General features: G+C 37.2%; 1 protein-coding gene across 1 annotated transcript in view; it reads left to right on the top strand.

Moving 5' to 3' along the window:
• Positions 1-23,519, top strand: part of LOC128020948 (kin of IRRE-like protein 3) — a 126,792-nt gene that overhangs the window by 79,461 nt on the left and 23,812 nt on the right. Inside the window, exons 2-5 of the mRNA XM_052607778.1 lie at positions 104-253; positions 6,073-6,222; positions 18,864-19,021; positions 21,844-21,994. Of these exons, the coding sequence (XP_052463738.1) occupies positions 104-253; positions 6,073-6,222; positions 18,864-19,021; positions 21,844-21,994 (609 nt within the window). The remainder of the gene's footprint in view (positions 1-103; positions 254-6,072; positions 6,223-18,863; positions 19,022-21,843; positions 21,995-23,519) is intronic.

Genomic DNA, 23,519 nt, shown 5'->3' with positions numbered 1-23,519 from the left:
GGAAATCTTCTGGCAGGGGCAGCCAGCTCTGACAAATTGTATTTGATGATTTAGAATTGTGACCTCCCTTGTTCAATCTTTCTCTCTCTCCTTTCTGTTTTAGGAAGCTGTGTTGTGTTTATCCAGCAGCCCCATGATCTGGTGGTCGTAGCCGGGCAGCCCGTGACCCTGCCGTGCTCCATAACTGGATACCATGGCATGGTGCTGTGGGTCAAAGACGGTCTCGCTCTGGGGGTCAACCGAGACATGTCAGGTAAGAGCTTTTGCTGCAGTCTGTCTCATATCCTAACCTGTGGTGAAATATCTCGGCCTCTCATGGCTAGTTTTCGTTCACCAGTTGCTTGCATATATGATTGACCACATGTACAAAGTTGGTTGATTACATAATTGCAGTTGCTTTATAATTTACTCTAATTACATAATTGCAATTTATGTTTAGGCAGTATAAGACAGAGTACAGTCAATGCTTATCAAGTCTACATTTAAACAGTTATAAAGTCTTTTCTCTTCTAATGCTTATCATTGTAGAACTTGACCTTCATATTTTCCGAGAGATTAAGTATTTAGAACTTGAAATGAAAACAATGTCTGTAAAGAAAATAATTCATTTGCACTGCCATTCAAAATTAATGAAGTTAAAATAAAAATGAATAAAAATAACAAAAACTCAGCAACTTGACTAAAACTACAGTAATTCAATATATTCATAAAAAATATAATAGTGTTTCAGTAATACTAAAATAATATTTTTAAAAAGTCAGGGAAAGGGGGTAGAATTATGAAATATTATTATGTTTTTAAATAACAGTTTTCTAATCTTGTGTACTTTAAAATGTAGTTTATTCCGGTGATGCTGTGATTACTCCAGTCTTCAGTGTCTCATGATCCTAGAAATCATTCTAATGTGCTGATTTGGTGCTTAAGAAGCATTTCTTATCATTATTATCAATGTTGAAAACAGTTCATATTTTTGTGGAAACTTTGATACACTTTTCCAGGATACTTTGATGAATAAAGAATTTATTTATAGTATTTATTTGAAAAACAAAACTGTCACGTTTGATCAATTTAATGCATCTTAGCTGAATCAAAGTAAAAATGTCTTTGATTCTTACTGATTTTGTCATACACATTTTTCATTTGTTCTGCATGCACTTCTTCGGCCTCGCTTTAAAAAAACAAAACAAAACAAAACATCTCAATAGGTTTGAGACACCAGATCAGCGCCTATATGCGTTTTAGATGTTTGACTTCCTGTAACGATTAGTAGAGAAGCAGGTTGCCGCTCTTAACCCTGGGCCATGCGTGATTTATGGCCAGCGTTGCACATTTTAACCTGAGTTTTTGTTTTATTTTTGTTTTTTTACACATTTGCTTTTTTGGCTTCCCATATGAAAATACAAAATGATGAGATGATAATCATGGGGAGAAAAATAACTGAATAAAATCTGATATGTGACGGTATGCTGTGATACCAATTATACTCACTACAAGGGGCGATACCAAAAATGTTATTTTGGGAAAAATGGTTCCTATTCAAGTAACCCTTTGAAATTATTAGAATTACTCTGAAATGGAAGAATTTACCTTTTATTTAACAGGAACAACTATAAGGTTGGAGGCACAAAAAACAAAACACAAATCTTAAATGTGTAAAATATTAATGCAGTGAACCCAGTAAACACCATGAAAGTACTGAAATGTGTGCATGCAAAATGTTATATTTAAAAATGATCTTATGACCAAGTTAATTTCCACCATTTTTATTATTGACATTCAAATATAAAAGGCTTCTTTGCTTTGCTCTGCTTTGCAGTGTAAGTTACAGTTAAACTGAAACCAAAGTCAAGACATTGGCTGCTCAAAACATCCCCGCTTCTCTGCCAGATCTGTTTGTGTCATTACAGAGACGTTGAATGCCTTAGACATTTCTTTGTCTTGTCTTTTCTCCAGTTAGACACTATAATACAAGGACAACAGCCCATTCTGTCAGTTTGTGAATGCTTCCCCTGACATTCTCTTACCCTAGCAGCCTTGCAGCTTTTTTCCACCACTAACTTTTCCTGATTGTTGTGAAGGTTTTTCTGTTTGTTTCAGAAAGTGCCTATTAAAAGTACTGTCAGACTGAGCAAAGCAAAGCAACAAACGAGAATTAATTGCATTTCCATCATTAATTAAGGCAAACACTTCATCATCCACAGAACCCCAGAGAGACGCGCAGCAAGTGCAGCTGTTTAACATTCACATGACAAGGTTTACGAATTAATTTCTGTGAACAGATTGAAATGTTCTCAGAAAACGTCTCTTCATGCAAGGACAACCTTTAGGTTAAGGTTTGCAAAATCAGTACAGATTATTTTGTAAATCACAAACAAATCAGAGATGATTAACGAACTCGCTTTATTCACTACGCCACATTTACTGACTGTTTTATTTGCAATGGACTGTCAGATTGTAAGACAACATGCAAAAAAAAACCAAACAAAAAAAAAAAACGTTGGTCTCATTCACATTCATTGTACATTTATCTCTTAAGATTCAATTTGTTGAATGCCGCTTCCAAATTCGCTTCAGCTTGCTTAAAGTTGAACTTACTAGCTCTTTGAAATATTTATTGTGTAACGAAGCAGAATTCAATGATTTATTCTCATATCTAACTCAAAGTAGAGCGATCAGATCCTATTTAGCTAACGTTACACATAATTGCTGGATCAAGAGGTCATTATCGCTAACAATAGTTGCTGATTGCGTTTTACGTATGCACTTCAAGAAACGAGCAATTAATATCTGAAGATTGAGCCTTTAACAGAGACCTCATTTAGTTCTCTCGTAATGTGTGATTTTAAACTAAATACTTTAACAAGAAAGGACTTTGATTTTAGGCAGCAGTTTCTCCAAAAGTTACTCATTTTTAGCTGTGGCCCCAGGCAGCGTTTAGTCATGGACGGCGCTCTTAATTGAGCCTCTTAGGGCTTGAATTTCCTTTCCACTGCATCTTTCTTTCTCCGAGCGTTTATAAGTGTCCAGGGAGTCTTGGATATCAATGTACCACATTATAATCGAGTATGGAGCTGTGATATGGAATCGACAATGGCAACCAGACAAAGTCGCGCTTCAAAAAAGAAGTGAAAACGTAGCTCACTAAAAAGTCAAATGAGCTAGAGTGCTGACATAAACGGATATCAGTGTGTTCAGAGCAGCTCTAAGCCTACTGATAGTTTCAAACCTGAACAATTTGTGTATTTTTTACAAGACATTGTCGGGTTTTCTTAAGAACCATCTCACGTTTTATCACCTGCAGTTTCACACTGATGAAATGACACATCCTGCGATCAGTATGACATAGATATCTATATCATTCCAGGACGAGTGTCCTCAAAGCTTGAGAAGTTACAGATTTTGTGACAGCGAGACTGACGCTAGCAAAATGCTTGATTAGGATGCCCGTCTGTGTATCTCTCCCCCTTCAGCTTTCACGTTCCTTCGCTCTGAGCTTTGATCAGCCAAGTTTCAAGCGTGCTTCCATCCATTGGAGTGTCAGTGAAATGCCCACAGTGTGATAAATCCATGTCCCAGCTCTCTATCGCAGCTGCTATTGATCCAACATGAAGCCGAATCCATTTCATGGGATTCATTACCTTTAATAGGGTCATTTCACATTGTTTCTTCTAATTGACAGCCATTGTCTGAGGCCGCCCAGTCAAGCATATTGGGGAATTTATCAGAGCTTTATTGAGGCGCCTGTATGCCTCAATAATCCCTAATGAATACAGCTCTTAAATAAAAGGCAAAAGAAGATCCAGTGGCAGGAAACCTGAAGGCAGTAATGACACTATTGATTCCTAATACAGGCTTATTACCAGATATCACAGGGCAGCCAAACAGTCTTTAATATAAAGCATCACCAGGGTTTCAAAGACATGCCATGGTAACAGTTTACCAGATTGTGTTCAGATTTAGACCTGCTCCGGGCTGCGATCTGTTTTCTGATATGAGCAGATTAACTAAAAATGAGACATCTGTCTCGAGTAGAGCATCATGTAGCAATTTTGTTGTTCCAATTTTTTTTTTCAAGCTACAAAGGCTCCATTCATCATTTATTGAACATGCCATATTCACTTTTGTGGTTACTGATTTTTCCTTGAAGGATACATTTTAAAATAAATAAATAATAATAATAATTGCAATTCAGATGTTTGGGGTCAGTGCTTTTTATGGTTTTGAATGGCAATTTTGCTTACAAACTAAGTATTTAATATATATATATATATATATATATATATATATATATATATATATATATATATATATATATATATATATATATATATATATATATATGTATATATATATATATAATTTTTATTTATTTTTTTTTATTTTTTTTTTTTTACATATTTTCACATGGAATTGAATTGGAATTTCCTGTGATGGCAAAGCTGAATTTACAATAGGCTTCAGTGTCACATGATTCTTCAGAAATTATGAGGTTGAAAGGGAAGCGCAAATGAAGTACCAAAATGTGTCCATACTAAATCTTATATTTAAAAATTAGCTTATGACCAGATGATTTCCACCATGATTTTTAATATTGACATTCATAAATAAAGGCTTGATTGCTTTGCAGTGTAAGTTACAGTCAGACTGAAACCAAAGTCAAGACATTGGCTGCTCAAAACATCAGCGCGTCTCTGCCAGATCTGTTTGTGTCTTTACAGAGACGTTAAATGCCTTAGACATTTCTTTCTCCTCTTTTCTCCAGTTAGACACTATAATACAAGGACAACAGCCCATTCTGTCAGTTTGTGAATGCTTCCCCTGACATTCTCTTACCTAGCAGCCTTGCAGCTTTTTTCCATCACTTAAGTCTTCACAACAGTCTTCAGTGTCACATGACCCTTCAGAAATCATTCTAATATGCTGATTTGTTTCTCAAGAATTTATTTTTTATTATCATCAATGTTGAAAACAGTTGTGCTACTTATTTATTTATTTTTTGTGGAAACTACTAGATTTTTTTCAGGATTTTTTGATGAATAGAACGTTTAAAAGAGCAGAATTGATTGTAGAAATTCTTGATATTTTTTTATCTATTTAAAGCATCCTTGATTAATAACCGTTAATTTCTTCAAATCTTCGTTAATCTTTCTGACCCCAAACTTTTGAATGGTAGTGTATATGAGTTAATGTGCAACCCTGCTCCCTAGATATTGACTATTAAAAAATTATATAAAATAATAATGATATTTAAGTATCCATACTCTGGAAAGGAGTGTTAATCATTTGACAAAGTCATTTACATTCAGTATATGCTCTTACTTTTAATCTACTACTTTCTTTAAATTAACGGTTAACTAGTTATCAGTCTTTTCAAATATGTATAAAGAATATTTATGATATGGTATTGTGTAGCAGTTTGATCTGTGATCACTTTGCCAGAAGTCAAGATGCATGTTTATGTTTTAAGGTTTAGAATACCACAGAGAGTATTCTTCATGTTTTTGTTTTTATAATTACAGTAAATGTGACTGGAAATCATTCAAGGCCAACTCTGAATATGTGTTGTCCTTTATTATGCAGTGAAATATTGGCATTTAGTCCAGCTTTAAATAAAGTGGCCTTAACTACGATGCACTTACATCAAAAAATAAGTGCAATAGTGTAATCATTAATTTAATTACATATTTTTTTTACAGATGTAATTACATGCAGATATTTTTTGAATGTAAGTGCAATGTAAAAACATGCATGTACACAATAATTGCATTGTTCCAAATGATTCATTTAAAAGTAAGCACATATTAGTTAAGGCCACTTAATTTAAAGTGAGACCTACCATTTCTATATGCTTCTAATATTTCACCCATTCATGACACTAGAATTTAACAATACTTTAGCACATAGAGTTAAATACAATAAAACCCGCAATAACAAAGATAGCGATTAAACTGAATATTTTAGATAACTAATATGCTCAGGGTTACTTTAGGCTCCAGGGCAGAAATGATACTGCTTGGAAATATGTTAATATGTAATATGTTAATATGTTTCATTTTAAACTTTGTGTTTCAGGTTATCCACGCTATGATGTGATTGGGGACCACAGCAAAGGCGAATATCACCTTCTGATTCAGAGGACAGAACTAACCGACGACGGCAGCTTTGAGTGTCAAGCCATCCAGGTTGCTACCAGATCTCGACCTGCTCGGCTCACTGTTTTGGGTCAGTGTCACCTACCAGAACCTTCCATTAAAAGAGACAGAGAGATGAACAATTGATGGACCGACCGACCACTTAATTTAAAGTTGGACCGATAGATATGCAGATGTTCATTATGTTACATTACAAGCAAGTTCTGTGTTTCACCTTTTGCTTCTCTTCTCTAATTGAAGCATTTTTTGCACGAGTGCAGATGGATGGATTGATGGATGAACTGACGGACTGTCAGACAAATCGATACATACTTTAACTAGAACAGCACTAGAACAGTGAAAGAAAGCAAGGCCCTGAGAATGAGAAGGCATGAAAAAGCCCCGCCTGTGCAATACTGTGAATGTAGACAAAAACAAAGTCAATCTCTGAGTCTGATAAATGTGTGATATTCTGAAATCAGGGCTAATCAGCTTTAATAAGACACATTAGATATGTTTGCAATCGATAGAGGTCCTGACACAAATGCATTGCGTCAGCTTAGCTCCCAGGCAGCCCGACTCTGCCTGATTATCATTATTGATTTTTTTTCCCTTTCCTTTGTTAAAACTATGATATATTCCAGAGGAACAGGTTCATTACGCTGGCCTCGGAGTAACAGCATTTTAAACCAGTAATCTGAGTCTAGACACTTAAAGCCAAGTGAAGATGCCGGCGATTCCAGGTCCATTAAAATGATTAATTATAGATGAGAGGCCGCTCATTTGTTTTTATTTTTTGCTGGTCCGGTGGCAGCAGAGACAAATCATCGTGCTCCCCAGGGCAGAGCCATTAGCCTGACATGTAATCCCACACAAACTGGCTTACTTCTGAAAAGTTGCATACAAAACCTCAAACGGCTCCTGAGCGAGGTAATGAACCTCATGTAGGGACTCCGTCACCGACAATCCCCTGTCACTTCCCTCCGGTGGGGGGGTGATGGCGCGTGACCACAATCAGATGCGGCGGTTGGTTCGTTCGCTCTCTTTCTCTATCTCTCTCCTGACAGCAGAGATCTAGAGTGGTCTTTGTAACCTGATTGGATGCCTGGCCTGTGAAGACTCCAACCTGTCTTGGTCGCTTACTTAGAAAAATGTCTGTGGAGGCTTTTTCCCGACTTCGACTTTCAAGCCCGGTGTTTGGGCATGAGTTCAGGGCTCTGCTGTGATGCATTAATATGTATAGGTCTCAAATCCATGTGTATCGGCCACTAAATGGCGTCTCCGGTCCCCCGCGGAGCCCTCATGCAAATTTAGAGTGAGTTCACGCTTTCTTTTATTCTCTTTCAAGCGGCACGGCTTCGCAATATGGCTCTCAAACAATCAATCTCTGTTTCTAATGTGTGTCTCTGCAATCACATGAGTGCGAACCTGGCAGCAGGAGGGCGACTGACCTGCCGGAGTGACATATGAACTTTGAACATCCGTAGAAGAGTTGTGGGGTAACCCAGTTTACTTTGTGGTGGCCAGGCTGCTGAATAAGACATGAGATGTGGTTGGTACACATCGCTGAAGAAGGACCCCTGAGGCTAATTAGATCCAAGGAATTCCCCTAAAGCTAAGGCGGGGAGCTGGAGAGAGAGTGCGAGCCGCGCAGCAACTCAGTGAACCATGGGGAGAAACCCAAGCCACTTCCAAAGGTCACCATTGTTTAAAAAGAGCTACTGCATTGTTTCTGTAAGCTCTCCGCATTTGTTCTGCTCATTGTCTTCGGGGTTAAAGAGCTTGTGAGATTTGGCTGCTTTCGGACTTAATTAGAGGCTTTCTTTCCTTCTTTACATGATTTGATGAGAATGACAACAAGGCACATGGAACAAAAGTACAGTTTGTTCCATGGGTCAAACTTTCTTAAATTAAACATTGACCCATGCACTTTTTCTAGTCTTATAAGAAACCTTTGTTGGTTATTTCAAGGAGAAAAGTTTGAAAAGGACTTGCTCTCTCTCTCTTTGAATTGAATTTTCTCCCTTTGTGCTTCAACACCTATCCTCCAGACAATTTTAGTCTGCTATGTAGTGTAATTTTGTTATTCTACAGTCAGTTCACAAGGATAAAATTATGTTTAACCCTAAATTATTTATTTTTAAGCAAAAAGTCATAATTAAAGGGATACTCCACCCAAAATGAAAATTTTGTCATTAATCACTTACCCCCATGTCGTTCCTAACCCGTAAAAGCTTCGTTCATCTTCGGAAAACACAATTTAAGATATTTTGGATGAAAACTGGGAAGCTTATGACTGTCCCATAGATTGCCAAGTAAGTAACTCTGTCAAGTATAAAAAGCATCATCAGAATAGTCACATCTTCCATCAGTGACCATAACGGTATATTGTTCGTAAGTGAAGAAAACAAAAATAACAACTTTATTCAACAATTCCTTTGTCAACAGTCTCCTCTGTGTCTCTCCACATCACTCAGACTCCCTACGCTCTTCGGTGTCAGCTGCGCCACATAAATGTGCTGTTTCTGCGTGTATTTATGCTTTGCTTTGAAAGAAAACAGCGCATCCTTATGGCGTGGCTGACACAGAAGAGCATAGGCAGTTTTAATCCAAAATATCTTAAATTGTGTCCCGAAGATGAACAAAAGCTTTTACGGGTTTGGAACAACATCGAGGTAAGTGATTAATGACCAAAATTTCATTTTAGAATGGAGTATCCCTTTAAAGGAATCTAATATGCCTTTCTCACGAGACACAGCTGGAAGAGACACAGCTGGAAGAAATGTGTGAGTTAAAAGTAAAATAAATTACATAAATAATTGCATTCTTTCAGTCTCTATTTTGGTTGGTAAACCCCAATTCAATACAAGAGCATGCATGCTTGTGTGTGTGTGTGTATGTTTATTTTAAATAAATGCTTTCTTTTGAACTTTTTATTCATATAGAAATATATATATATATATATATATATAAATATATAACCCTAAGACATTTTTTTGAAGACAAATCTTTTGAACAGTAGTATTGATGGGCTAAAATCCAAAAAAATTGTCATTTTGAAGTTAATTGTGCAGTCACGTCACATTAATTAGGTCTAAATGTGGACTTCTCAGAGTAGTAGTAGGAAACGCTACTGGATTAAAGCTTTGTACGAGATGTTTTCCCCTACCTTAAGAGCATGTTGAACAAGCCATGTTAACTCATCCCAGAGGGAGACAAACATTAGTCCTAATGAGAGGAGACTGCAATTACTTGTAGTCTTTCAAAGCAAAGAGGCTGTTCAGATACTCCTTTTCATGGATAAGACACTGGTCAGGGATCATCACCCAATTCTCCGAAAACTAGAATGGAAAGGTGACAAAAATATGTCCTTTTGTCTTTTCACCCCCTTTTTTTATGGAGTTCTCAACCTTTTGCAGCAAGCTATCTCACCCAGCCCTGTCCAAATACATTCCCCGTCTCGTCATGTTAATGTCAGTGCTATTGTTGGCTGCAAAAAGGCACCTCACAGCCAGACTGGGAACAGAGAAAGCAAACAACGCTGTGATGAAATTGAAAATGCAGAGTTCACAGATACTGGTCTTTTCCCCCACTACATTGTTCTCTTGGTTTTAAATGCAAGAATTATCACCTCAGTCTGTAAGTGCAGTTAGTGTTATGAATTTTAAAAAATGTATTGAAGTTTGCGACAGCTGCTCCTCATTTCAAATGCTACACTTTGTTGAATAGGCAGCAGGCATGCAGCAACATCTGCATCTTGGAAAAAATGTGAATTCACTGACAGGTACATCGTGCTTCTGTGTCACAGCAGAATACAAACTCACACTAATGTGACATAGGTGCAAAACTTCGGCAGAGATATATGCAGTGTCTAAAATGAACTTGCAAAATGTGGATAACAATAGGCTTTGAGGAAGTAAATTAGCCACTTACATTTACACATTCTGCAGATACTTTTATCCAAAGTGACTTACATTTCTTCATAACCTTTGCCTTGCTAATGCCATGCGCTACTGTTTTGAGCTACATAATGGGTGGTTTAAAATTTAAATAACACATTTTGTTCTTCACGATTCTTGGATGAATAGAAAGTTGAAATGAACAACATTTATTAAAAATGCCAATATTTTGTAACGTTATAAATGTCTTTACTGATCAATTCAATGTATCTTTACTCAATAAATAAATTAATGTCTTTAAACATACAAAAACAACAACAACAAAGAAAAAAAACAACTTACTGACCCCAAACTTTAGATTTTTATGTCTGGATTTTACAAACTATATTAAATATGGACATCTTAACTATATCTTTGAAATTTTACACATTCAAAAGGACTTTATAAATATTCATTCACTAATGTTGTACAAGTGTCTATCCAAATGTAGGCAACTGCAGAATACAAACTCAGATTCTATCTAAATGAAATAAAGATCACATTGCCATATCCTACAGAGTAACAGGAAAGATAAACTGCACGGTGACGGGCTCCTCCTGTACCGTGGAGCTCCCACAGGACGTGTGGAGCGGGAGGCAGAGTTCTGACTAGAGCGGAACGCTGTTGTTCGCTGACCTGTTCAGGCCAAGGGGCTCTCTGGTGTGGGCCACTTACATCCGTACATGCTATAATGCTTTTTTGTTTCCCCCGATCACTACTGTTTCTGAGCATCAGATGTCTCAGTGACATGTCTTCCCTCCGAGAGAAGCTTTTAAGGGAACTCGAGCAGAAGGAGTGGGATAAATCGTTCTCAATTCAGTGTTTATGTCAATAACGGCACCCTGCAGTTTAAAGCTCATCAAGCTGACATCATTTTTTTTATTTATACTTACTATTCATGTCATAACCATAGAACAAACATGCTGAACCTAAAGCGTAATTTAACTTTTAATATTCATCGCTAATAGATTTAACTCCAATAAATGACAGCCTGTCTTTATATAATAATTAAGACATATTAATGTGAAATGACAATACTAGTCTTAACTAAAATTAAGAAAATCATAGTAATCATAGTCAATTATCTGATGCATAGGCCGAAGCTTTCAGCATTAAAAGAAACAGATAAGAGTATACAGAGACCTGGGGAACTTTTCTTCTACAGATGTTTATGAACAAGCAAAACAGTGTATCTTAAAAGTCTCACTTGAGGCTATTTCCCTCAAACAGAGCGAACTGTTTGCAATTGAAAAACAGGCCCAAGGTCGGTTAGATGCTTTCACATTGATAAGCTGACAAGAGGATGTAAGACAATGACTTCTATTACACAACAAACAGATTAGATCACTGCCGCAAGGCCGTTTGGCCATTGTGCTATTTAGTCAACATTATTGCACAAAGGCGACAATAAAACTACAATGATAATGTTGTTGAACGTGCAATTCAAGGTTGGTTAATAGTTAATGAAATGCAGGTTCCATTAATTATGTTAAAAATAGCCCTGGATTTAACATTCTCTGCCCTTGTGTTAACGTGTAAACTTTTTCAAATGTTATTTCACCTTGTTCATGCGATTTTAATTGGATTTCCTACAGTTCATTTGAAACTAACTGCCCTCTTTGTTAACAAACTGGCCTTCAGCAGGAACCTTCAAAAGGCGAAACCCCACACCATCATTATCCGATCAACAAGAGCATGGTTTCAAACAACTCGGAGGAATATTTCACTTCAAATCCTTTCATTTAACTAAATGTTTATGTCCTGGTAACAAGATCACATCTGCTCCTGCTTAAAGGGCTTTTCTCGTGAACATGCGTGAGTATTTTTAGTTAATACACCTGAAAAAAAAAAGAAGGGATAATTGCTAAAGGCTGTGTGCCGCTGTGTGGTAAAACAAATAAGCTCAGGATGAAAGTGATTAATCCACCATGCTACCAATTCCTGTGAGAGAAAGACAGAGAGAGGGAATGAGAAAGGGAGAGAGAGACATCTCCAGATGTAAGACCACATCCAGGTACATTATAAAATAGGTCACATTTCCCAGAATGCCCCTTCTCTCTTGTTTCCAAAATGAAATTGCTCCATTTTTCTCCTTCCACATGCTGAATGACTCGAGGTGTCTCAAGGGCCCAGTGTATCAAGAGGGCAGAGACAGAAGTAATTCAGTCCTGGCTGTTCGTTAGGCTCTATTGCCGCGTTTCCACCGAAATTACCCGGAACATTTTTACCAGGAACTTTTTTTCCCAGGAACTTTTTTCCCCCCAGACCTGTTGCTTTCTGCGTTTCCACCGCGGTGTAAAGTACCGGGTAGATTAGGCAAATAGACTGGTGACGTAGGTCTGCGCGCGTTTCTCAATACAAAGTACTGCTGATTTGTTTTTGTTTTTTTAAAGTACGCTGATTTTGGACGTGCATCCTCGGTAGTTAGTTCAGACTTTGTGCATTCGACTTGGGAGTGTGATGTCCGCGACGACGCAAGTCCGGTAAATCTATAAACAGCAGCGTACTTGATAACTTCAGTCAGCTCGTCTTGGCTACTGCAATTTTCCTATTTACAATAAAACGAAATGGGATATAAAATACCACTGCCTCCTTTGGTTTTCATTTAAGCATAATAACAGCTGCAGAAATGTACTTAGTTCAGGGATATGTGTAACGTTATATGCAGCCATTACAATGAAACGAAATATTATATAAATTTGCCTTTTTTATTTTCATTTTAACATATAGATAAATTGAATACAGACCAAAGAAAACCTGTTAGATTTACCCCGCAGCTGAATTATATGTTATGTTTAACCACTAAAGACACATCAGAGCCAGCGGCACATATCAGAAGGTCTAGCCGATTTGAGGCTGCATCTCGGCGGATACATGAGGACTGAGCTCTCGCTGATCGAGTGGAGCTCACCATCGCAGAGATCGGCGAAACACATTTTTTAAATAGGCACGGTCTTTATAAATAAACCATAGATTTGCGTTTTAAACAACTACATTCTCGCCTGAAATACTTTTAAAATTACATTTCATGACACAATAACAGTAATATTTGAAAATGATCCAAATAAATGGTGGTTGAACTCAACCAATGCTGCGTGAACTCAGATCGCTTTGGCTACTGCAATTTTCCCCTCAGTACATTTACAATAAAACGAAATAGGATATAAAATACCACTGCCTCCTTTCGTTTTCATTTAAACATAATAACAGCTGCAGAAATGTACTTAGTTCAGGGATATGTGTAACGTTATATACAGCCATTACAATGAAACGAAATATTATATAGACTTGCCTTTTTTATTTTCATTTTAACATATAGATAAATTGAATACAGACCAAAGAAAACCTGTTAGATTTACCCCGCAGCTGAATTATATGTTATGTTTAACCACTAAAGACACATCAGAGCCAGCGGCACATATCAGAAGGTCTATCCAAGGTGAGGCTGCCTCTGGGCGGATAGATGATCACTGAGCTCTCGCTGATCGTGTGGAGCTTACCGTCTCAGAGATCGGCGAAACACATTTTTAAATAGGCGCTGTCTTTATAAATAAACAACAGATTTGAGTTTTAAACAACTACATTCTCGCCTGAAATACTTTTAAAATTACATTTCATGACACAATAACAGTAATATTTTGAAAATGTTGATCCGAATAAATGGTGGTTGAACTCAACCAATGCTGCGTCAACTCAACCAATCAGGATGTTTAGCGCCAAAGTCCCGCCCCCGAAAGTTCCTGAACTTTAAAAAAGTACCACCTCGCCAGCAGGGACTTTCTGGGGGGCATTTTTTTACCCGGAACTTTTATTTAGTTCCTGGTTCCTGCGGTGGAAACACACCAAGTACCGGACCAAGTCCCTAGTTCCTGGGTAAAGTTCCTGCGGTGGAAACGCGGCTTATGTGAGAGTTTCCCCCCACTCTGAACAGCAATTACGGTGGGATGATTAATCCATCGTGTTGACCAGCTCAACACAAAGAAGATGATTGGCTGTATTAAGGCACCGGCTTGGAAGCGTTGCACCAGGGAATATTTGCAAACATGGCGGTCACAAGAAGGTTTAACATGGTTATGCCAGTTTCTGGCACTCGCAAGGAGAGCATGAACCATCTTGGATTCATGCCACATGGAGAGTCACGGGATGCCATCCTAAGCCGTTTGGAAATGGCAGTGTGTGAATTCACACCATAATATATTGGCTCTCAGCTTTCTGGAATTCTGGGACTTGAATGTTAGATTGCAGTGCCAGCTTTCTTTCTCGCCTTCTCTCTAATGCAACCCCATCAATAACTGAAACTTGAGAAGACAGACTGATTGACTTAACTGTTGTGCTCATTTGCATACACTTAGCCTCTGGTCTATGAGTCCTGGAAAACAATCTCAGCATGCAGTTGTAAGCTATGTTTGTGTCACTTGAAAAAAAAAAAAAACAACGAATGAGTTTGCTCTAAACAGGCAAAGCACTTAGGCGTTAAAACAAGCCGTTAAGAATGGCTTTGATGTCTAGATGGCGAAAGGAATATGACACTGACTTTAATAACTCCTGGAAATGAGAGTGGATTGTGAGTGGATGGAAGTACTTTGAATTAGCTGATGCTAATTTAAAAGCAGCAAAGGGATTTCATTCCAGTTTTCTGTTTGAGTGGTAAACCAAGGACCACTATTACTGTTACTCATTTGCATATCTATCTGTCTGTCTGTTTATCTCTCTATCTACAGGCGAATCTCAATAAATTAGAATGTCGTGGAAAAGTTCATTTATTTCAGTAATTCAACCCAAATTGTGAAACTTGTGTATTAAATAAATTCATTGCACACAAACTGAAGTAGTTTAAGTCTTTGGTTCTTTTAATTGTGATGATTTTGGCTCACATTTTTTACAAAAACCCACCAATTCACTATCTCAACAAATTAGAATATGGTGACATGCCAATCAGCTAATCAACTCAAAACACCTGCAAAGGCTTCCTGAGCCTTCAAAATGGTCTAGTCTACACAAGCCACTTCTGAACCACAGACAACATCAGAGGCGTCTTACCTGGGCTAAGGAGAAGAAGAACTTGACTGTTTCCCAGTGGTCCAAAGTCTTCTGTTCAGATGATAGCAAGTTTTGTATTTTATTTGGAGACCAAGGTCCACGAGTCTAGAGGAAGCGTGGAGAAGCTCATAGTTGCTTGAAGTCCAGAGTGTTGGTCCATTGTGAATCCAAAGTCACTGCTCCCATTTACCAAGAAATTTTGGAGAACGTCATACTTCCTTCTGCTGACCAGCTTTTTGAAGATGCTGATTTCATTTTCCAGCAAGATTTGGCAGCTGCCCACACTGTCAAAAACACCAAAAGTTGGTTAAATGACCATGGTGTTGGTGTGCTTGACTGGCCAGCAAACTCACCAGACCTGAACCCCAGAGAGAATCTATGGGGTACTGTCAAGGGGAAAATGAGAAACGAGAGACCAAAAAATGCAGATGAGCTGAAGGCCACTGTCAAAGAAACCTGGGCTTCCTTACCACCTCAGCAGTGCCACAAACTGATCACCTCCATGTCACGCCAAATTGAGGCAGTAATTAAAGCAAAAGGAACCCCTCCCAAGTATTGAGTACATGTACAGTAAATGAACATACTTTCGAGGAGGCCAAAAATTCACAAAAAAAAAAAAATATATATATATATATATATATATATATATATATATCAGAGTTTCCGCTAGAAAAAAATGGTGCCGGTCAAAGTGACCGGCAGAGGTTTCCTTTTCCGGACATTTTGATGATATGCCGGTCAAGTATCGCCTCTTAATTAGTCAAGGTGAGGAAAACTGGAGGCAGGCTATGTAACGTAAAAAATGACATAATCAGGCCGCCGAATGCAACATGTTTATTAGCCTAACTTTCAAATAGACGGAAAAAAAAAACATTTTCTACTATGGTTCATTTCTTCATTCGGATCTATTTGCGATCCATTCCATTCTAAACAAACAAAGCATATGTTTCGTCCTTGTTTCATTATAGATTAAGATAATAATTCATAAATGCACGCATAATTATCAGTGAACTTGATAAAAGTTGCAGATATGTTTTACATGCATGCCCAAACAAATGTCTTTCAACTTATGTGTGCAAAATTCAGAATGAAATGAATGTGCAGCAATTTGTACAAATAGAGATTCTATGTCTACTATACATGTTGTAGCCATTAAATAAGCTTATTTAGTTTAATATTTGTTAAAATATAATAATGTTATTTTTTAATTTATGTTGATTATGAAAAGTGAACCGCACGAGTAAGATAAGATGCGCAATATTGAGAGACATGGAGCGGGTCAGACATGATTTTGACCACTTAATTAAGTTTTGTTTAGTAGAAATACTTTTTTTGAAGTGAATTTCGTTTTGTATAAATTGTATCTTAATTTTAATTAAAAAAATTATCAACCAATTGCCTGGATTTAATACATAAGAGGCAAATATAGCAGACGACAGGCCTAATCATGCAGGCGCCCTCGCGGCCACTTGCATTGCTAGTGAACTGGAGTGCATCTCATCCTAATTTAACGAAACTAGGCCTCACAGACATGAAATATATCTTGAAATGTCTTTTTAACAATTTAAAACGAAAATTTTTTTTTACCTATGCTAATTACACATTAAATTCAGGTAGGCTGAGTCACTGTCCTCAGTGCCCAGAAAAGCGCTGAAACTGAGATGAAAGGGGAACCCATTTTTATTTATTTTTTTGGCTTATTTTAACTGGCCCATCCAGTTTTCTGGGGGCCCACCTACAATCAAAATCCTGGCGCCGCTAGTGCTTCGCAGCGGTCTGATATCAAGAAATAACAGACCGCATTCCACATTGGAATTCAACCAAGCCATGTAATAATGTTTAATGTTTAATGTTTAACTTTCAAACGAGCCTGTTCCTTCATAACATAGCCAAAGTTCGGTGTATTTTTGCTTTATACACTTTAGGCTTATTCTCAAATTCAGATTGTGTTAGGGGGGGCGGGATTATTAGGCAATTTTATTCGGACAGTTTGACCGGAGAGATTTAATTTTGTCGGACATTTCATTTTTTTTTCGGCCAATGTCCGGCAATTACCGGACAACGGAAACCCTGATATATATATATGTGTGTATATTTTATTGGTCTTATGAAGTGTTCTAATTTGTTGAGATTGTTGAATTGGCGGGTTTTTGTTAAATGTTAGCCAAAATCATCACATTTAAAAGAACCAAAGACTTAAACTACTTCAGTCTGTGTGCATTGAATTTATTTAATGCATGAGTTTCACAATTTGAATTGAATTACTGAAATAAATGAACTTTTTCATGACATTCGAATTTATTAAGATGCATCTGTATCTATCTGTCTGTCTGTCTGTCTCTGTATACACTAATGTAAAATGGCAATATTGTTGAATATTACAACTGAAAAATTATTAGAATTTAAAAACTTTTTTTATTTGAATAAATTTGAAATATATATTTCTGTGATGCAAAACTGAATTTTCAGCAGCCATTACTTCTTCAATGTCACATTTTCCTTCAGAAATCATTCTTATAAGCTGATGAAAACATGAATAATTTATTATTTGTATTATATTTATTCTTTGAGGATTCTTTAATGAATAGAAATCTTCTGTAACATCATAAATGTTTACTTTTGGTCAATTTATTTCATCCTTGCTGAATAAAATATTTATATTCTTTTACAAAAAAAAAAAAAAACATCTTACTGACACCATAGTTAAAACAGAAATGTATATCTATTACACATATATCATCTGCCTGTGTGCGCACAGTTAAACAGATTTACTTTTCCATCACGACAGACCGAATCAGTTTTCTGCTTTTCATTTTTCCGCATTCTTTCTTTATCTCTCACTTTCTTTAATCTCTCCCACTCTCTTTTTTTTTTCTCTCCCGCAAAACCATGCTGACAACTAGATGTGGCTGTGGCCTTTATACATGAGGACAAAAGGGACAAAAAAGAGACAAATTAACTATTCATACGTTCTGAGAACCATGTTTTTTGTTTGTTTTTTTCAAGCTGGAGTGAGACTTCATTGGTTCCAGGGAAGGAACACCAGTTAACAAATCACACAGGACTCTGAGATCGTTGCATAGTATGAAGGCCTCTCCATGGTCTGATGTGCTACACATAGAGATCTGAAGAGAAGATGTCCATTGTCCTCCTTCTGAGATTTCTTTTCATGAAGAAACATGGTCCAAATGTCCCCTTTGCATCCTAAACTTGGCTGTTAAAGTACCCTTAAAGTACCCGGTTGCTCAAACTTCTATGTGCCATCTGATTGGCCAAAAATCTTGGTGAGAGTAAAAGCTGGCAGAAGTCTAATCAGTAAGATATGAGTAATGGGGTCTCAGCTTCTCTCTTAATGAAGTCAGCATCTCTGGGATGTCCCCCAACAACAAGCACCCCCCAGTTCAGCCCGTGCTGGCATCTTCAAACAGTCCCTCCTCTTCTCACGTCTTACTGCCCTCTCTCTCTTTCCAGTGCTCTCTCTGGAGCGCTCAGGATGTAGCAGCTGCTTGTTGCCTTTGATTTAGACTTGCCCCAGATATGCTCCCTAATGAGCTGAGTGCCCAATCAATAATTTACCTGAGTCTGAGTGAGAAGCAGGCTGATCAGAGCTGTGTAAAAAAGAGAACTGCAATCAACGCTATTCAGAAACCTGTTTTTTAACTCATCCTTCCATTTTATCTCCCTCTCTTGCACTATGTGCCATTGTTTGTGAAACAAGAGGATAGACTTCTCTGATCTTTTCTTTTTTTTTCAGTTCCTCCTGATGACCCTGTGATAATCGGAGCACCTGTGGTGAGCTTGCGTGCGGGAGACTCGCTAAACCTTACCTGCCATGCCGAAAATGCCAAACCAGCTGCCTCCATCATCTGGATCCGTAATGGAGAGGTGTTGAACGGTGCCGCATACACCAAGGTATGGCAGATCCCTGCTGCTGGCGGTTATTGTAACAACATTATGCAGTCCTAAAATGTGCTGAAACCAGGGATCAGTCTCAAAAACATAAATGTGTTCAAATGAACAATTGAATGCACCTATGATGCCCAGAAAAGTGTCAAATTGAAAATTCATATCCAGCTATTATGTCCAGAAATGCTGTTTTAAACATTTTAGATGCTGAGTGTTTGGTTTCAAATTGAATAATAAAATGTTCCATTTTGAAAGCTTTTGTAGCATCCACAAAAATTGTTCTCAAATATTTTGATTCAATTCAAACATGCATATGATGCCCAAAAAGCTTCTTCAAATGTCTTGACTCAGTTCCAAATGTGCATATGATGCCCAGAAAAAAGCTGTCTCAAAAGTTTTGATTTAATTCAAACATGCACCAATGCTCAAAAACAGTGTTTCATTTCAAATTGGATGATCAGATGATCAAAAGATTTGTGAGTTCAAACATTTCCCAAAAAACTGTCTTGAGTGTTTCGTTTCAAATTGAATGATCTATCATGTCCAAAATGTTGTTTTGAAAGTTTTAGGTTCAGCTTGTACATCTGATGCTCAAAAACGTCTGAAATTGTTTTCGAATTAGTACCAGATATTCATTTCAAAGTGAACGATCGAGTCTATGATCCCCAAAAATGATGTTATCAAAAATGTTTTCAATCATAAAATAACACGGTTCATTCGGCATTCAAACATAATGATTGAACCATGATTTGAATGTTTACATTTTTTTAAAAAAATACACACGTTCCGCAAAAATGCTGTCTAAAAACTTTTCAATTCAATCTGAACATTGAAGTTCTTCTGTGACACCAAAAAAATGCTGTCTAGGTGAATAACTGCATAGGTTTGGAGACACAACATGTATGGCAGTATTATTATTATTATTTATTTTTTTTATTTGTTTTTTTGCCTAGAGTTGATATTTTCAACATTACCCCCTTTCACATGTCAAAAAAAAAGAGTCTCATGAAATCCTGCACTCCGCCTGGCTGCATGTCCTCAAACGCTCGGCACTGTCAAATTAATGACAAGTTGAGGACTAATTTTTAATTTAATCCTTGGGGCAAAGTGAAGCTGTAATGCAGTGCTTTAAATATGTCATAATGGAAAGACATTCCAAAACTCCATTATGAATGTGTTCCTCAGCAATTTGCTCAGTTTGTCAGCTTTAGGGAGAAAATTGAGAGAGCAGGAAACGTGTTTAAAGGGCCGCTCGTACTATGATTGGAGAGCGTAATCTGCTCATTTTGAGTAAACTCAACCCCCCAGCACCCACCGGAGAGAGTCCCTTCATTAATTAACCAGACATCATTTAGACACAAGCAAGCTAGACAGGTTAACTCTTTTTTTTTTTCAACAGAAGTACTGCTTTCAAATCTGTTCTACACTTGGGAGACTCTTTTAAATCCTTCTGAAATCAAGTGCCTCCATGAGACGGATCAAAACAAAGCTATTCACGTCTCAAAAGTCATGCAAGTGTAAACTGGATATTGGATGTTGTTTTAATGAAAACAGGAGTCTCGTAACGAGTGCTGGGACAGAACAGCCTGCAGAACTGAACGTGGGAATGTACAGAGGAATTACTTTGGATTAATCTGTTAAATATGTTCAGAGGTGCCGGGTTCAACCTCCTGCTTCTTCCGTTTTCACAGTAAATGTGTGTTTTTCCTTTACGCAACTGGATTGATATCACAGGATGGTTTCACACTGATATTCAGCTTCATCCATTGAATTGTTACCACAGTCAGACAGAAAATCAACAGCGCTGACAAAATAACCATAATGCATTTAATCACACACTCATCCGATGTGTGTCTTCATGAGGTGTGTTATTATTTTAGTGTTCCTTGATTAATTTGTTAATTAATGTATCATCTCATATTTATGTATTTATTTATATTTTAATATATATATTTTGTTCTACATGAACATTGATTTATTGTCTGAGGACGGGTGGCTGATGTCATTTTATAAAACTGATTAAAATGGCTGTTGAAATGAAAAGACATCATCTCTGATCTGTTTCAAAGGGGAAATGTTGTTGGCAGGTAAAAGTGAGAGAACGCTCTGTCTCATCCTTCAAAAATCTGTGAAAAATTGTCTGTATTTTGGATCAAGCTTAATTTGATTTTGTGCCGTGAATGTCTAATGACTGGTGAGCCTCATCATAACACAATTACCTTTTAGAAGAATGTCAGTCGATAAAAGCACAAGAGATTAGAATTTTTCATTTTTCTCCAGGAAACAAGCTCCATTCCGAACACTCTTTATTGCGTTATTTGATTAATTCTGCGAGAGATTCTGTTATAGCTGCGAGGCTGACGGCTGTTTTAGATGAAGTCAATATCCTTCAAATATCTGTACCAATTTTTTAATAATCTTTCCTCAATAAACACGGTTCTTTTACAATAGCTTGAATACCAGAGCGTAAAAGTGCAGGTAATATCGCCTTGAATAAGCTTCTTTGTGACTGATATATGAAGTGTGTGACTTCCAGTGAAAGATGCCTCAATACAAATTTCAGCACAGAGCTAGTCTGATAACAGAGCAAACATTTCATGTTTATTTAGTACTCGAGACTCAAGGGTTGTTGGGTTGATGGTTTGTTCTGAGACTTCCAGCAGAGAGGAGCTGATTGCAATCTGTTTTTGACCTACACTCAAGAGGAAGCCCAAGGATAGACCATCTTGAATTGTTTAGCTTGTTATTTTTTCTGCAAATATCATTGACCATCTGTGAAATGCTGCCCAGTGACAATTTACCGCTTATGATGGTTGTGTTTACCGCAGACACTGTTGCGAGATGGCAGAAGGGAAAGCACGGTCAGCACCCTCCACATCTCTGCCTCGAACATCGAGAGCGGCCAACAGATCACCTGCCGCGCTTCCAACAAAGCAGCACCCAACGGCAAGGAGGCCACCGTCACCATCGACATCCAACGTGAGTGAATCTTCCACCGGCTGAGCATCTGTTCAAACACAGTTAGCGGCAGACACGCTCAAGCTCACTTTCCTCTTCCGAATCCTGAGACCTGCCTTCTGAGCGTGTCTGTCTATGTGGATAAATTATTCACATGTGAAAATCCGCTATGTGCTGTCCTATTTTCTTTATCCAAACATCCGCTGTGAACGCATGCGATGCGATGTCTGAGCACATGTCGTACCACGCTCCACAGACACACAAGGCTTGACACAATTTTAGTTTTTCCTTGTTTTTTGTCTTGGAGAACCAATTGTGAAAGTGACAGTTTCACTAAACGCAGCATACAGGGACGTTTCTAAGCTTTAAGCCGGTTATTGTTGGATATAAGTGCTAATTGTTATATTTTAAATGTCGGAAGAATTGAACATGATCAGATCCTCCTTCTGTATACAGGCGTTTAGTTGATTTTTATTTATAGCAGTCGTAAGCTTTGCTGTCAAAAGTGTATCTGAAAGCACTAAAATGAAAGGCCTGAACTAATTCAGCGAGAAGATTAGCTTTTGATGAAATATTTCTGACAATGTATGCATAGGGAACAAAGACGTTCTTTCAGCTCTCTCACAGTAAGTGTTGAAAGATATTAAGTCTGACTAATAAAGCAGAAAATATATCATATGGAAAGATCCACAAGTTCTGACATCTCATTTCTTCACTTGTTTTATTGCCCAGAAGGAATGCACCTCAGCACAATGGTGCTCAAATTCTGAATTGAAAGCGTGAAACGGAAAACTTTTGTGTTTTTTTTTTTTGCTCTTCCAGACTTGGCCCAAATCGTTTTGTCATGCAAAACAATAGAAGAGTTTTACTGTAAGCTTCTTTCCTCCCTGTATTGCACAGGCACTCCTGATTGGTCAGTTTTGAAGATGTCGCCACTGTATGGGCCAATGAAATCCTTTGTTTAATTAATCATGATTGGAGAATGTCAAACCAGCCAGGTTCCAGATTATATTCACTATCCTTCACTATCTGTCAAGTGTTTGGAATGGTAAATATTTTTGTAATAAATTAATATTAATAAATGTAAAAAAAATATCTGAATTTTCAACAGACATTACTACAGTCTTCAGTGTCACATGGTCCTTCAGAAATTATTCTGATATGCTGATTTGCTGCTAAGGAAACATTTTTTTATTATTAACATGTTGAAAAAAGATTTTTGTTCCTTATTATTTCTGTGAAAACAATGATACACTACCATTCAAAATGTTTGGTTGAGTATATAAAAAATTATTATTTAATTAAGCAAGGAGAAATTAAATTGATCAGAAGTGTCATTCAAGACATTTATAATATTACAAAATATTTTTGCTTTAAAGACAAATGTTGTTCTATTGAAATATATTTATCGAAGCAAAAACTGTTTATATTTATAATAATAAGAGAAATCATTAACAACTGATCACCGAATCAGCATATTAGAATGATTTCTCATCATGTTCACGTGACAGTGAAGACTGGTGTAATGTCTGCTGAAAATTCTGAT

This window comes from Carassius gibelio, chromosome A10 (genome assembly GCF_023724105.1).
Source record: "Carassius gibelio isolate Cgi1373 ecotype wild population from Czech Republic chromosome A10, carGib1.2-hapl.c, whole genome shotgun sequence".
Lineage (NCBI taxonomy): Eukaryota > Metazoa > Chordata > Actinopteri > Cypriniformes > Cyprinidae > Carassius > Carassius gibelio.
The sequence above is the reverse complement of the archived record's forward strand: the minus strand, read 5'-3'. Positions and strand labels throughout refer to the sequence as shown.